A 17,783-nucleotide genomic window follows, 5' to 3' on the forward strand; every position below is an offset into this window, starting at 1 on the left:
ACCAGCTGAGTGAAGCAGTCAGGCTTTGAAAATCCTTTACTGAGTCGTCCTGCAATGGCTATTGAATGGTCACAGTGAAAAATGCATTAGTAACTGTAGATTGCTCAGTGAGTGTTTAGTATTCAAGTGGAAAGCAGAGCAGCGGATTGACATGCTGCCATATCTGATCCTGAGAACATAAGCAGGACTGTACAGATAAGATCTGCACACTGGAGAACACGCTCCTTCATATGCAGTGCACAATGTGTGCCATAGTGGTCCTGTCTTAGTCATGTTGTGTTTGTGGCTGAAGTAGAATCTTGGAGGAGCGGCAGTGAGACGAACAAGGCTTGAGAAATTCACATAAACTGGATGGGGCGGGGTGCAACAAAACAGGCTTTGTTAGCAGTACTGGCCACTCTAGCCTGCACGTACTCACACAAACACACATGTACTCGAGGCTGAGGCATTGAGCAGACAATAATTACAGTTTGTGCGAGTGTATGTGTGCATGTACAGTATATATGTGTGATGGAGTGCATGCTTAAACATGCATGTGCATCCCTCCTCCTCCCCGAGTGTCTGAAGTGTCTCTACATCTGAGAATGTGGCTTCGCTTCAGGCTCCCACATCTGCCCAAACCAAAACAATGTCTCCCAAATAAAGATACGCTCCACAGCCCCCATCGCTCTCCTTCCCTCTCCCTGTCTCACTGTCTCCCTCCAAGGACTGTTTCATTCTTTCACTCCTCCTCCTCCTCCATTGACTAAGTCTTGCCATATCTTGACACATTCTTCTCTCTTGGTCTGGTAGTTAGCGGCCAAGTGTACATGTGAGAAACTTCTCCTTGGCTGTATTTCTCACATGAGACCTAAACAACCGCTGAGTGATCCCAGAGGGTTGGGAACTTGCGGCTCAGCCTCAGACCTCCCGGGAAAGAGGTTAGCATTACAGTCTCCACTGGGGCCCGTTGATAACAGTGGTGATGAAATGTACACTGCTCTCAAGAGTTTATGTAATAGTGTCCTTGTTTAGTGTGGGTCACTGGAGTCTATAAACTAATATCAGAGAACAGTGAAAAATGCCCATCACAATGCCTTAAAGCCCAAGGTGACTCCATCAGATGTCTGTCTCACAGTCCAAAACCCAAACAGTTTACTGTCAAATATGTTGAAGAAAAGCAGTTTCACATTTAAGTAGCTTGAATTTATCAACTAATTCTCTCAGCTCTTATGTTCATTGAGATTAATAGCAAGAGTCAGAAATAACAACCAACATTTTAAGAACAAAACCTAAAACTTTGGTGCCCAAAGAAGGAGCTATGTTATCTTTATCTAATATTTTGGGCAAATTCAAAGTTTTATCAGGTACAGTAGATTACATATTTGCTGTGAGTAAAGACAAAAGCTTTAAAGATTAAGGGGAACCTGTGTAACGTTTGCTGAAGAAAGCATGTCAGTAGCTTAAGTGGAAAAGAGTCATACAGGCAGCAAAGTGACTCAATAATGACAGTTACAGCTAAAAAAAAAGTTTGCTAACGTTAGCTAATATTAGTCACCATAAGCTAATGGTCACACTAGACTAAGTGAGTGACTATACTAAACTGGGTAAAATGGTGTTTTATGTCTTATTACTTAAGCTTTTAATTTGTAACAAAATGAATGTGCTATTTATTTTCTTCAAAAATGTACAGTTTAAACTTATGAATTTCGAACTAGATCCAAAATAGTTTGAGATTATATGTGAGAAACCTAATCAGGGCCATAATGGAGTCTCACATCTCTTTAATATATATATTTTTTCTCAATAAAAACTAGAGATGTGATAACTGTTAATCAGTTAACTTTTAAGCAGTTAATGGCAGAGAATGTGTTTGACTGGTTATGCATGTCAGTCTATAGGTTAATAATTTTCTAGCCTACCCTTCAGTTTACTGCACTGCACACCACCCAGGTCTAGTGGGAGCTAGCTAGAGATGCCAATCAAACGGTGATTACAGCAGGTAATGCTGTCCCGACCCAACAGCATTGCTGTGAAAAAATTATGCCCACCCTATGGTCTTCCCCCAGGTCGCACTGGTAAGTAAGCAGCTCATTTTTGGGTAGCAAGCTAACTATATTATCACTGTTAGCTCTGTTAGCACCATTTGCAATTTCAGCACGGGTAATGTTGCTAACGTAGTTAACAATGCTGAAGGGGTTTTGTGGCTCAAAAGGAAGCAGCTGACCACCATGTTTCTACAGCAGTGTTATTCAGCCGTAGTTGCCAAATGAGAGGTACCATTAGCTAGCTCCTGTTAGATTCGTGTGTGCAGTGCAGAGTGACCAAGGCTAGCTAGCCAGTGGAGACTGGCGTATGGGCAATGGGCAGTATGTTTCTGCATGTTGTTAACCTGGCTAGCCTATTATCTGTCAGCACAGACACAAACAGAAAATAAAATAACAGGCAAGACATTTAGATCACAAAACATTAAAATTTCATCACCTCTGAATTGATAGTGCTTTTGAAACGCAGGGCTAAAGCTCACTAAGCTAATGGAGCGCATGAAGGCTACTTGTATTTCATGTCATTTTGCAGATTTTTAACGGGATAGTTTCAGGTCAGTGGGTGTCGGGCTATTGAAAGAAAAATGAACCAAAACTGATATCCCTGATAGAAACAAATGAAAAATCTTAACTGGAAAATCATAATTTCAGAGTAATCTGTGGAGCTGCACACTTAACTAAAAAAACACCACAACTCCAAGACAGTGTTAGATTTGTGTATCAGTATTTGTGTGACAGTGTTGATTGGGCAACTGTGTGTCTTCTTGCACAGACACCAATATCAGCATTTGTGTGTGAACTTCCCAGTAACCCGCAGTGTGCAGATATGACAGTCCTGCCCCAGAAAGGGAAGGTGGAGGTATTTATGAGTGAATAATAGGAAACAGACACTTCCCTTGTCTGTCACACCTCTGTTCCCGTCCTCCTCTGACATGACGAAGTATAGGAGAGGTGGCGAGCAGGGAATCAAACATCACAGTGTACACATCCACTGTGTACCCCGCTACTATTTTAGTAGAAACTCCAGACTTGAGATGGCCCACGCTCTCTGTCTGCATCTCATCATGAAAAAGACTCTGTGGCTGTGTGCTTGCTTGTGGCTGTTTACAGCTCTGCTCCAGTATGTATACAGCTGGAATTTGTTTGGTTTCTCTTCAAGACGTGCATGCCTGTATACAATATGAAATGTCTTAACAGTGAAGACAAGCAAGCAAGTTTTTTTTTCAGGAAGGACTCGTTGCAGTGAAGTGAGGACATGATTACCTTTGCAGTAAGAACATCTTGCAGTTATCCCAGGGTCCTCGTTGGAAATTTTTCATCTTAGGTAATGACTAAAGCAGAATATGATCTAGCAGTTACTTAGGAAGCCCACAGGTTGTTAATAAAGGAGGCAACCTCAGCGTCAAAGTGTTATATTATCAGTCAAAACTAGTAAGAATTAATATTCAAAATCTGATCTTACTGAAAGATGTATTCAAACATTTTATGTCAAGATCATACTGCCTCGTATTTTTGTCAGGTAGTCATACATTATTAACATGACCGAGACACAAGGAAGACTAAAGTTTGGACTCTGACCTGTCATAGTTTGGCGTCTTTCCTGACTTGCATGACATACATTGGTGCTCTGTATAAACTGCAAGGGACCCGTTCAAACTAAAAATCCTTACTTATAAGCACGAATCCACCTGTAAGTAATGTGTGGAGGCATTGTGGCTTCAACACCCTGTGGCCCAATGACCGATTATAAAGATGGTCTCCACCTCCTCCCACTGTACAAAAACGGAGCCAAATTATCTCTTATAAGGCCGCTGCTGTCCTGTGCTGGCGATGGCATTTGGAGCCAGAATTTGCACTATAGCCATCTCTGTGATATCAAGTTCCTGCTCTCCAACCAATCGCAAGCAATGCCATTGATCACGAACACACCTAATAACTTATTAAAACCAAACTTATGGGGCGTCAGTGGCTTAGAGGGTAGAGCAGGCGCCCCATATACAAGGCTGCTGCTGCAGCAGCCCGGGTTCGAATCCAGCCTGTGGCCCTTGCTGCATGTCCAACCCCCTCTCTTTTCCCCTTTCATACTTACCTGTCCTCTCCATTAAAGGCAAAATGTCTTAAAAAAAAAATCTTGAAAAAAAAAAAAAAAAAAAACTTATCAGAGAAAGGAGCACTTGAACATACAGCAGCATTATGAATAACAGACATGGCCGGAGGCATTATGTTTTTGAGTGGTCTGCCTGTCTGTCTTTCTGTCTCGTTCTTGTGAATGAGATATCTCAAGAATGCCTTGTGAATTTCTTCAAATTTGGCACAAACATTTACTTGGACTCAAGAATGAACTGATTTTGGTGGTCAAAGGTCACTGTGACCTTGTCCGTCTTATTATCCTGAATATTCAATGTCATATCTCCGGACAGAAGGGGAGACATTTGGTCAGATACTGAATTAGTTACACTAATCTTGGGTGTCCATCTTGAAACTGTGCTGATTGTATAGGTCTTCTGTGCCGCTAGGGAATAGATGTGTGTGAATCTGTGTTTGTAGAATTTGAGGCTTCTTTTGCAGCAACATCCATATTTGAAGTATTGTCTACAGACATGGATGTAAACTATAACTGTAACTTGACTGGTTTGCAGAGGCGTACAACAGCACAGCGTTAATTATTTTATTTTTTGAATGAAATGAAACATGGCAACGCAGATTATTCACACCGGACCCAGTGTGTTTAGTTGTCATGACGATAATTTGTATACAGATTTTTGCATTCCCACACCACATTTTCACATTGCACTGGTGAGAAACTGTTTTAATTGGCAAAGTTGGCAAGACGTTTTGGCATCTTTTTTTCTGTGACCTTTACAGCCTACAGGAGGCCAATATTTCATACTGGAGACATAGATTTTACCTGGAGTATTCCTGCAGTTAGTATAAAACGAACTGCATAAAGAGTAGTTATACACGGAGCCTGTTGTTGGAGTCCAGGATCATTTCCTTATCATTAACACCTCACGCATCACCTCTTGGTCATGTTCAGGAACCTCTCTGGGTTCTGGATCTTTCCAGCTGGAAACTGGACAGCTGCTCTGACAGACCTTGACCCCCACAGACGTTCCTCTTCCCAAATCCAGATGTTTCCACAGGGATCACCAGAGGTCAGATTCAGCATAGACAGATAGAAAGATACAACTACATGGCAAATGAGCTATTTCACACGTACATGCAACTACACAAATACACACTCTGTCACAAATCAGGGGGTTCTGAGTCACTCAGGCACGTGTGAGGACAGCTAACCATTAGTCCTGTCCAGTAATCCAGCATGTTGAAACTCTGGAGCATTAAGGCTGCACATTGGTCCTCCTCCACACAGCCAGTGTGTGGGTGACCAGCATTTCACAAAGCATGTGATCTGAGACAGCGACAGTTGCATCTGATGACTCACCTTTTCAGGACAATCAGTGTCTGTGTAGCAACGCTGCTAACCTGCTGGAAGCTGACGGATGGATGTGTGACTCAGTATTTAGTTGTTGCTCAGTGGTGAAACCACTCAGAATCTTCACAGCTAAAAATAATTGTTTCTTGACGTCAGTGGAAGACTGAACTTAATAGGGTTATTGTGTGTTACAGTGAGCCAAGATTATGATTAATTCTATCGTCCCTAGATTTTTAAAATGACATAATCACAAATCATGTTTATGTATGGACTCATTTAACTCTTTAGAGAGTCATTTTAGGATCCAGTTATTTGCTTTTTAAATCTTTTTTCCTTTCCTGACCCTTAACTGGCGTCAATTTTTCAAAGTGAGCTTTTCTCTTCTGTCACGTTGTAAAGTAAATTACTTAATTATGCCACACTTTTCACTAGAAGTTAGATAATGCCCTGGATTTGAACTTCCTTTAATGTTTGTAAAGGGGAAACAGGCAGAATCCTTCCTGTGGGTCTCAGCTGAGGCTGTGAAAATGCAGGTGAAGGTTTACTACACTGTTATTCTCTGACTGACCTCGAAGCAAGACTGCCTATTTATTTAAAGGCATTTTCCAAGGGAATTTAACAAATGATTCTTGGTTTTCCAGGCAGTGAGCCAGTGTCACTGAAATAGAGAGACCATGAGGTAATTTGTTTTCCATAATAAGAGATGCTGCCTGTGTTTGGGGATGTGTGGGAAATGTCTGTAATCTGAGAAAGAAATGCTGCTGGGGTCTGTTTATAATACCATCATAAATATTTGACACAGCCTTTAGCCACAATATTTTAAAGCCACGTTAACTTTGATTAAAAGAAGGGTCCAAATTTCCTAAAGAATTTTGTATGGAAGATATATTACAAGAATTTTACCAATTTAAAAACTAGTGATTAGGACTCCACAGTTAAAACAGCTAGAATCATTTTGGCTTCCACAATTTGTCACGCTTTGCATCAAAGCATTTTACATTTGAAACATGTTTATTTACATTTAAGTGTATTAATGAAATTAATTTTTAATTGATTTTTTATTTAAGAATTAGAATCCTTAAACCTGCAGTATTTTTTATGCCACTTGGGGGCAGCGCAACAGGCTGTATATACATACAAATGTGTATTGTGTTTCTGGCCCCTTGATTTATATAAGTCTGGCATTCACTCTCCTCTTAGCTGTGTTTTGGTGTATTCGTTTTCTGGCTCATCAGCCGCTAAATTAACTCCACCATGTCCAAAACCTAATCACCAACTTTGCTAGCTGCTAACTTTGTCTGTCTGCTGTTTTACGCCGGGAAGGAGCTGTACAATGTCTGTTTTGGATTTTGTTGACTGAAAATAGCTGCCTGAAAGCGGTCACACTGAACTATAACACTAAAATTCTGGGTTGTAAAACTAAACCAATGAGCTGAAAGACACTAAAAAGCTCAGTTTAGCTGAGGGGAATTGCAGAGTTCGGTGCTATACTGTAGGTGTATGCTAATATAAAAAAAATGATAACACCTAAAAATTGTCAGTTGTAAAAAAGCTCTTTCCTTTCTTTTGGGGAACTTCTAAGGGGTCCCCAGAAAAATCGGGTAGGCCTATCGTTTATTTCCATTATTTAATTAACTGTGGAAGTGAGCCCAATGTGAGTCATAATGTGTTCACATCGGACACAAATAAAACAATTAACGTGAGTGAATTTCATGTAAAGTCAATGTAAAGATGTGATTAGATGCTAATTCCCACTGGGTGGCGCGATGGGCATAGCGCAAATGATGTGAAATACGTGAATGAAGTGAGTGGCGCAATTGTGCGTCATACGCTTTTTCGTGAGAGTCGAAAAATTGGAACTTCAGTGAATGATTTGCAGTGGGATAGCCAATCAGCATTGAGATCCTCCGGGGACGTATGAAGCCGAGGACGTAGCAGCAGAAGTTTGTTCATTGATTAAGCAATTTCACGTGAGTATGACACAAGTTATTCGCGTGTATGAAGCAAGTCAACTCAAAATATTCTAGCATTCAAACTCCCGCGAGTAACGTAATGCAAAATTTCGCAACATAAGAGTGACTCCTGATTGTAGGTTTGACTTCCTCTACGGTTATCTTCTTAACTTTAGTTGACAACTGTAGAATGCTGGTCTTAATTATATCTAACAACCAAAATCATTTCAGATGGAGGTCCCTGAAGCAAAATCTTGTCAAATGGGAGTTCGTAAACTGATCTGTATCAATTTAAGGGTCCTTGACACGAAAAGGTTGAGAACCACAGCTTAGTTACTCAAGAACCACTGGCCCAACTACAGGTGGCTGGGCCAGTGGCTAGCAGCTAACAGTGCTAACAGCACAAACAGTGCTAACAGCAGCTTCAATGCCCCTATCGGTAATATTTTAGATCTCCCTGCCCCCCCAGTGGTAATATAACCAAAGACATAGCAATGCATGGGAATAGTAAGATTAGCTAATTTTTCTACAAACAAAAAGTTATGCCATTATAATAATGTAAAAAATGCCTCTACCACATAATCATTCTACTGTTCTACTGCATGTGTGTACAGTAGTGGCTTTAAAGAAGCTTTATGCAATATTCAAAATGAATGTATCCTTCAGAGGTTGTGTGCCAATGGCTCTCAACATGTGTGCTAACAGTGCTAACAACACAGAGCTAATGGTGTTAACCAGAGGGGAATGGGAGGGTGGACAATACGCTTCTGGGATTACAACACACACAGGGGAAGCATGACTTTGGTCTCTACTTCGGAAGCATCCTGGTTAAATTACGCTTTTGTTGCATGTTTCTTGTCTTTTTCTTTACTAGCAACTGTCCATTAATGGTGAAAATGCAAAAAAAAGAAAAAATTCAGGCAAGCTGACTACAATCAAAGAGAAAACACGTCCCTCATATTGATCATCAAGTAGCACTGATGGTGACACATTAAACTAGCTCACAATCTACTGGTAAAAATAGACTCTGTTATCTTCATGTTTCTTTCATGTTTCTGAAATGACTATTATAATGACTAATACAGGTTAGATTAAAGGCTCATTCTCACAAACTGGCACACAGACACGATGAGTCGGTCTGCGGAGCTCACAGACAGCAGCAGGCATTGTTGTGGTAGCTCCTCAGTCAGTGATGAGTCCCTGTGTTCTCTGCCAGGGGCTTTTCTGGCATGCTGTGAATGTGAAGCCAAAGGCAGTCTGGGGTTTAGAAGGTTAACCATCTGGAATGGTGCATTATTTAATGTTGCATATGCCGAGACAAGCTGGCTCTGAGATTCGTCATACTTCCCACCACCAAGGTGCTCCCATTCTCTGTTTCGTGTGTGTGACAGGACTGTCAGATCTGTCACACACTTCTGTCAGGGAGCAGAATTTTAACGCGGGCTCTTGTGGCTCAGAAAACTGTTCAGTCAAAGTTTTGACACCCAGTTTGAAGCAGGGACAGAAACTTACACAGGAGCTTCAGAGTAGGGCAGGGGAAAAAAAATCAAATGTCACAATATTTTTGACCAAATACCTCAAAATTTCAACAGTATTGTAGAGTTGACGATTGGTGCTCTCACAAAATATTTACACAATGAGATTTTTGATAAATAATCATCACTAATGTGGATATAATGACTAAATGGGACAAATAATAAATAGAACAGCTAGAACAGTAAGTTTGGAAAATTAAATCACTTTACTATAATGCAGCCTATAAACCAGGACTTACAATATTACGATCACCATAATCTAAGATGGTACCTAGTCTCATGATATGGATATAATCGATATATAGCCCAGCCCAACAGTAATTCAGGGGCCCTGTGTGTTTTTTGAAATCATAGTGCTGGAAATGGACTATGTCAACAATCTGAAATGTCTTCATGTCCGAGAGTTTTGCATATTATCTGTGCGCTCCCAGCAACACACTCCCATCTGTCATTTCCTTCTCCTGAGAGCCATTTCTGCTTAGCTCAGAGAAAAACAATACTGCTGTATCATTTCACTGATAATGAACATGTGTCCCAACAACAGTGTGTCTGGAGGAAGCCAACAGGAAAGTTACCAGGAAATGCAGAGAAACCCCCAATGTTAGTGCAGTACACAGTAGCACTGATCTTGGATCTGAGACATTTCTGTCACTCAGTTGTTACAGGACAATTCTGATAATACAAACTATCTTAGGGTGGATTGCTATGTAATGACAGTATTGGATTTTTATATATTTTTGCATTAATGTGATGAAGTAGAGTTGATGGGTATTATTTTACTAGATTAGGTAAGACATCCTTGTCTGAATAGTTTATCCATCAGCAGTTTCTCAGTTGATTTTCATGTCATATACCAATAATGCAATACCAAATTTAAAAAAAAAAAACATAATAGAGAATTTTATCCATATTGCCCATCGCTAAACTCACTGTATGGTATGGAATCTTCTTAGTAGCATATTCTCACTCCCGACCCGTCAAATACTGCATCTTGGTCTGTGTCCCCACGCTTCAAACTATGACGCTCTAGGTACCTGTTTTTTTAGTCAAGACCATCTAAACAGACTTAACTCAAGACTAGAGTACATCAGGACCTAGACAAGACCAGGACCAGACCAGTGTGTGACACTGACACACTTGCAATAAAATGCAGAATATGCAAACCACAGGCACTCCTCAAACTAATCTGAAAGATTCACATTCCCATAAAAACACCCACAGAAAACAAATAAAGATTCCTCTTTATTCACCACTTTTATTGCCATACTGTATGTATGTATGTATGTAGTGTATGTATGTGTGTACTGTCAAAAATGTCTTGATAAAATAATCAAAAGGCATTGCAGAGGTGAATTTTTCTACAAACACTAAGGAGCTGAAATCAGTGTAACCATCTTTTTTGCACAGGCAATTAAGTAATATTCCCACAGTTGCGGTCTTGACCACTCTAGAAATAAAATACAAAGTCCTCTTTGTCTGAGCCAATTACAAGATAAGGCCCAGTCCTTCAGAAAGTGGTCTTGAGAGCAAAACTGATCTCGAATACTACAGCACTAACAAGTATCTCTTTAGCATTAGATTTGGAAACTAAGGGACAGCATGTCAGTTCTTGCTTAATACATAGTGTCTTTTCAAAATAAACATCATTATTCAAAGAAAAAAATAGGTTTTGTCACCAATATTACTTTAGGTTTAGGAAACAAAACTACTTGTTGAGGTTCATGAAGGGAATTTTGTGGTTTGGGCTAAAATAAGTATGTTTGTTGTGTAACTTAAGTAAGTTAACCACTGTATCACATGACATATGTGAAATATGTCAGGTTTCACATAGGTCACGTAACGCTGACTAGTAACACAGTTAAAAAAACCCTCAATGCTTCACACAGGACACAAATAGAGTTCTCCTGCCTGAAAGTCCTATGTTTGTATGACCCATCCAACACCCCTCCCTCCCACCCTACAAGGTCTTTCTCGCTCTTTACCTGATATCATTGCCACTACACATTGGAGTTACTTGAAAGCCTGGTACATCTCAAACAGACCCTAAAGGGTGCCAAATTGGAACTGACCAAGCTGCTGTATCTAATACCCTGGGAATGAGAGCCAGTTGTTCTTAGAGACTTAGAAAAATAACATAAACTTGGAGTAAACTAACGAAAGAATGATTTATTTATTTATTTGTTTTTACCTCAATGGAAGACGGTCTATGTCTCACAAAAAGTCATGTTTGTTGTTGCTTGACACCTGCTGAACAATGTTTTATTCCCACCATAAAAGACATTAAGAAGATTGCCTACCTGATTAGGACCTCTATGAACACTTGAGCAACTAAGCATCTGCGTTTCATCAGCTACTCATCCAGATTCATGACACACTGATTGTCCTGGATCCGAGTTAGATTTGACGAGACAGGCTCTTTCACCCAAGACTTTTTTGCCATCTGGACACCCAGATCAGAAGGCCACATGTTCACTGTGTAGCAATTACGTTGTGGTCATTTGATGAATTGCATATTTGTTTGGTAATGTACTAAATCACAATTTACACTGAAATGATAAGGGCCTGGCTCCTGCATTATCATTACATCCAGTCTTGTATGGCCCTCTGTAAAATTCTAGTGTTAGCACCACTTGATAATATGGTTACACACTAGACCAGTGAAAAGACATAATAACCCATGTTGTTTGACTTAGAAACAACATGTGTGCAACAACTGAAGGGCGCTTCGCCTCTGCACACATTCATGTTTTGTAGCACTTAGAACTGCTGTAACTTGATCTGCGGTTTGGCAGTCATATTGACTTTTTCTCCTTCCATTCCTTTTTCAGCACATAAACATGTGATCCCATGTCACTGACATGATTGGGAAAAGCTCATATTCTCTTGAATGGCATGTTGGAGTTTATCCAATGTTACATCCATTACAAGTTTTCACTGCTGTTGGAAATTACTGGACTATTTAAGCAAATCGGTTCCTCAAAGCACACAAAGGACAAATATAACATAAGACCACGAGACCATCAAAGGGAAAACATGGTTGCAATGTTGTCAGTGACTGTGTAATTACATGCAGTCAAGTCATCCGGGGTTGACATGGATTCATACTCTCCAGTCCTGTGGGACCTGAGAGCTCTGGGTTTCTCCCTTTCTCTTCTCCAGCTATAGAACGGAGCATGACATGCTTTTACATCCAGGGACAGTTTGTACTTCAATCGATACTCACCGCTGCTTGATTACCATTAAAAATAGTCATATCTGTCTCTACAGTTGCCCACCAAGAGTTTTCTGAGTCAGAGAAGAGAATTTAGGGACATCAAAAAGCTTTCTCTGGGTCATACTTTTATTTGACGTTTGAATACGTCACCACTGGACCATTTTGGTGAGCCTTAGCTACTGTTGCTGTTGTTACTGCTGTCTCTGTTCTTACGTCACATGAGTTTACAATAATAACGAGGGACGACATTTGTTGGATGATGTGTTTCACCACTAGGGATATTAGTTTTGGTTATTTTTGTTTTTTGGTAGCCGGACATACATTAACAGCTAACTCATTGGTGATTTTTAAGGGGAAAAAAAGCAAAATGACATGAAATGCCTTTCATTTCAGTTTGGGCTTCCACTGACTCTGAGCTTTAGCGCCATATTTCAAAGGCTCTCCATTTAGAGGTGGTGACATAGTTGTGTTTTTGTTGTGTTTTTGACATTAATGTCTTGCCTTTTTGTGTTAGCTTTCCTGACAGACAGCTGGCTAGCTGTGTTAACATGCTTAGTAGCCACTGTCCACCCTCTGGTCTCCACTGGTTAGCTATCATTAGCCTTGGCTGCTCTGCACTCTGCACCACCTGGGTTGGGTGGGAGCTAGTGTTTGGTCATTGGGTGATTACTGCTGGTAACGCTGCCTCATAGGTGTAACCGGCCAACCATGTTGTTACAGAAACATGGTGGCCACCCTCTAGTCTCTCCTCAGGTCTCCCTGATGAGTAGGTGGCTTCATTTGGAGCTGAAAACACTCTTCAACATTGTCAACTATTTAAGCACCATTAGCTGTGTTGACACTGCTAACAATGCAAAGAGAGCTAACAGTGATAGTTAATGGGTGGTATGCAGTGTAGTAAGCTCAAGCGTTACAAGATTAACCTATTGATCGACATGCATAACTCAGCCAAAAATATTCTCTGCGGCTAACCGTTGACATCCCTGTTTACCACAGATTGTATTGCGGGCATACAAAAAATGTAGAGGTGTGGTCTGTGATTTGAAGCATTTGAGCAGCCTTAAAGCCTTGCTGGCAAACTAGTGGGAAGCTTCGGGTGCTGGCAACACGTAAGGAGGCCTAACATTGTTCATCTGCATATACCACCCACACTGCAATGATTCAACGCTGGCTTAAAATCTGCAAAGTTCCCCTTTAAGAGCCCTGATTAAGGGGGCACATCTTTTGCTCCAGTCTGACAAGATGTCCCTCCAACAGCAGCCTCAGCAAGGATACCTCAAAGAAATAAAGATTAGAAAGGTACAAGCAAAGTTGTCTAAAGACAAACTATAGTGGGACTGCACAGGGGTGAAATTAATATGTTAACTACAGATAGAAACTAATGCACTGCAGACAGTACTAAATAAGCTGAGTATGATATAAAAGTTTTGTGTCATTTATCTGTTTTCAACAAACTTAATGAAGTATGAACTATTTAGTGTAAATCATGGGAAACTAAGGTGTGTGTGCAGGAGGGTTACCAAATTATAAGTAAGCTGTGTGGCAGCAGGAGGGGCTATCACAGTGATATATGGGGAAAACACATTTCAGGATGCAGGGGTTTTTTGCATGCCGAGTAGCAGCACAGCACCGGGCTCTTCTAACACATCCACACAGAAAGTCAGTAACAGAACCGCTTGACTATCCCAGTAGAAGACATGGAAATAAAGAAGCAGCAGTGTTGTTGTATTACAATGTAAAGCTAGTTAGTCCTAAAGAAAAATGTGAGATCAGACTAATTTCATTCTTTTGCTTTATACTGCTTAGCTTACACAGATGGACAATAAAGACAGACAATAAATGTTTTCATTGTTCACAATACGTACATTTTTCATCTAAGGTGTGTGAGATCAGGTCTATCCAGTGTGTGTGCTCTTACAGGCAACGTGATTGGCTCATGTGGCCGGAGTATAAACTTTTCCAAATCTAATAAAGAGCAGGACATAACTGCGAACACTAACCTACCTTTGATAACATTTAGGACCAGCTTCCACACAATAGAAAAATAATACACGCAGTGAAAGGGCTAGTTGAGAACTGTGCACCTTTGGTGTAACCCCCAAAAAGAAAGTACAGCAGAATGAGTCCTGCATGGGGACAGATCTACAAACCCGCACCTGTAAAACTCAGTGCCGGAAACCAACCACTTACCTGTAATTATCTCCAAGTCAAATTCAGACCCACGCTGACCCATTAATTTAAGTCCTGCAACGTAACCCATGAATAGACACAGCATTTTGCTGCTATGCCATTTTGCGTAATGTATCCTCCTGTGCCATTCAGATGTGCAAAGCACTTAATCATTCATCTCCCTCTTGTTGCTGATGTAATGCAAAGTAACACAAAGATAACCACACGACCAGCTCAGGCACCTATGATTATTATCATAAAATTATATTTTTTTTGTCTTTTGTCATTTAATAGACAGGACAGATTTAGCGTGAAAGGGTAGAAAAGAGGGGATGACATGCAGCAAAGGGCTGCAGGCTGGAATCAAACCCATGGCTGCGGCAAGGACAGTGCCTTTGTGCATGGGATGCCTGCTCTAACCACTGAGCTACTGGGCACCCTACCTATGGTTATTTTTGTTCTCATCCGCTGTTCGCCCACATTTAGTTCACTTTTACCAATCCAGTGAATTGATATAAATGTTTATAAGTGTGTTTTTCACTAGTTACACATTTTTTTTTTGCGGGTTAGCCTACTGGATGGGTAAAGCCCGCACCAACCCAGCCCGTTATCTAGCCCGCCCAACCTCCAAACATATGGTTAATCAAGCAGATCCGCAAACTGGCAACACTGAGCTGAAAGTTTCAAGTAATGACCATTGCTAATAACAACCTTCTTGTTGTTTGCTATATTGTATGTCATTTCCAGTAAATATCACAATATAAAAAGTGTGTTTTCAGTTTAAAAGGTACATACATAGGAATACAACAAATACCTATCTTTTAAGCAGTTCCACCTTAGTATGATCGAGTGTGCAGCTGATAGCTACAATGTTTGTTTACATAGCGTGGGCAAAGTAGACGTTTCTTGCTTGCTGCTAGGACAAGGTGTAAGGCTCACATATTCTGTGATGGAATTTTTTTTTACCAGACTTAATTACTGGAAAAATGTGAAAATATCGCACTGTTGAATGGATTTTCCTGATCAAAAACTGTTAAAGGAAACCCTGAGCACAGCAGTGCTGATGATAAAGCTGTTTGCTATGTGTGTTTGAGAGAGACAGAGAGAAGGGAAGAGAAGGTGGAAGGTGGACTATGACACAATGTTTCTGTATGTTATTAGTAACTCACTCAAAACCCTGTTTTGTAACTTAATCACAGAAACCTGTGATATTTTTTTAACAAGCTTACCCAAACCAATGACCTGTGGGTCGCGGGTTACCGTAGCAGTAGGCTAGTAAGCAAAACATGCTAATTATTGCAGCTTACACACACTAGAGCAAAAATACAGTATCATCCATCTTAAACTTTTACTCTTATGTTTTTGATTTTGGAAAAGCTGAAACAAGACACCATTGTCCAAACTCATTAAATTCTGAGTATATCTTCTACTGGCCCCATGCACAATGCTTCAAGATGTGGAGCAATCCAAAGCTTGGCAGGCCTTCCATGCTTAGTTATGGTTGTGAAGCTATGATTGGACAATCGCTGTTCAGAGATGGGGTTTGTTGAACGGTCATTCATGTCCATAATTGCTGCAAAGCCATTTTCTTCTCCTACTGAATTCTATTGAATTTACATGTAGCCTGCAGAGACTGGAATGACTTGCAGTTACTTAAACTAACCTCTTCTGGACGCTTCAGTGACTTGGCATGCACCCTGTTAACCAAACTGTAACTGATATGGAATTTCATTTGGCTCTCCCAAGTCTCCAAACAGCATGTCCACAATGTGTTACAGTGGTCTCTGCCTGTTGTTTTCCTGCTAATCAGCAGCAGATGTGTGCAGTTTGCCTACACGCTCTGTTGTGTTCTTCAGCTGTATGTAGTGTGCACATACACTGACTCTGGAGCTCAGGCTCTCAGAGGCAGTTTGTTGTTCTTTGTGTGGCAGCGGTGGTAGCGCAGCCTGCTCCGCTATGATGTCATTGGTTGCTGGTTGTGAAATACTTGAGGAAATGAGAACCTCATTGAACCCGAGCTGAGTGCTGCACATTTTCTTCTTCATCTCTTGCGTCGCCTGATCTTCAGTGGTTTTGTTTGATCATCTTTTATCTGTTTATCTCCAGCAGTTTTTTAAAATTATGTCAGACCCTTGAGAAATAAATCCTTGTTTTGGATCTAACATGGTGTTTCAGATCACCTCTAATGTGCTGATGAGCCCCTTTGTGGTTATTGACATTTACTGATGTTCTTATTCTTTGTCTGTTTTTACAGAGGACAGCATCTCTGAGTCAGCTCCCTGTTGAAGACCTCAGAGACCCCCTGCCTCCTCATTGGAGATGCTACATGTCTCCACAAGGGCGGCGATACTATGTCAACACCACAAACAATGGTGAGATTCAATGAAATGTAACAGTTGAGGACACATTTTGAGGAACATAAAACCACAGTCTGCAGTTTTTACATTTCTGTTTCTGTACGGGTTATGTAAGCAAGACATGTTGATTACTGGCTGATATGCTGATAAGTGAACCCATGCATGTATGAACACATTTAACTGGAATACTTTGATACTTAAAAAAGCAACACAGAAACATGATGATTCCCAAAGTTATGAGGAACATCTTTTTTACTATGATTGCTAAGCAGCTTTACGGACATTAAAACGCATGGACATCAGATATGAAGATATCATCAGGGGGTGTAAGTCACCCTGAATCTAAAATATGTGTATCATGTCTGTATGTTCAGACTTGACTGGTATGGCTCCAAGGAGTTGTAGCATTTTTTATGCAAATTGCAGCAATCAGACATTAAACAGCTTAGTACTCATGTTGCTTTTTGGACCCCGCTATGCACCTTTCTCTGTCACGTTACACAGTGTCTTTGTCTCAAGCCTATCTCCTTTTGCTTTTGGTTTTTCCTCCAAATAAAATAGTTGATAGAACTGAAGGGATAACTGATGAAGACTCATAGAGATGATTAGTCACAGCCCATTGCCCAAACTACAAACATAAGACTCTAGTTATAATAGAGCAGTTATACCTAGCCTTCGTATGATTTGTAAAACCGGCTTCTCTAAGGATTTTGCTTGGTATCAGTGCTGCTTAAATCCAGTGCTTCTGCATGGGTCTTTTGCTTGTACCTTAAGTAATGTTGTTTTCATGTTGTTGTTTTTCCAGTCTGAGCGGAACCTGACACTAGTATTTCATTGTATAACAGGATGAATCCAATCATGTGGATCAAGACAGGGGATTTCAGTTTGGTTTATTTTGTTATTGATAGCCCAAGAAGAAAAACACAAAATACAAGAGGCACTTTCCCTTTAGTCTGTCTGGCGCCACATTTATTCGGTGAGCATTGATACTGCATTTCAGAGCTCTGTCCATTCAGGTGGTGAAACTTTCATGTTTTGTGATGTAAATGTCTTGCCTTTTATTTCATGTTGGCTTGGCTGACAGGCAGTTAGCTGT

General features: G+C 40.5%; 1 protein-coding gene across 1 annotated transcript in view; it reads left to right on the plus strand.

The window, feature by feature from the left end:
* LOC126399704 (growth arrest-specific protein 7-like) overlaps positions 1-17,783 on the plus strand; it is an 86,167-nt gene that overhangs the window by 14,717 nt on the left and 53,667 nt on the right. The window contains exon 2 of the mRNA XM_050059884.1: positions 16,585-16,702. Coding sequence (XP_049915841.1) covers positions 16,585-16,702 — 118 coding nt within the window. The remainder of the gene's footprint in view (positions 1-16,584; positions 16,703-17,783) is intronic.

The sequence above is a fragment of the Epinephelus moara genome, chromosome 13 (assembly GCF_006386435.1).
Source record: "Epinephelus moara isolate mb chromosome 13, YSFRI_EMoa_1.0, whole genome shotgun sequence".
Classification (NCBI taxonomy): Eukaryota; Metazoa; Chordata; class Actinopteri; order Perciformes; family Serranidae; genus Epinephelus; species Epinephelus moara.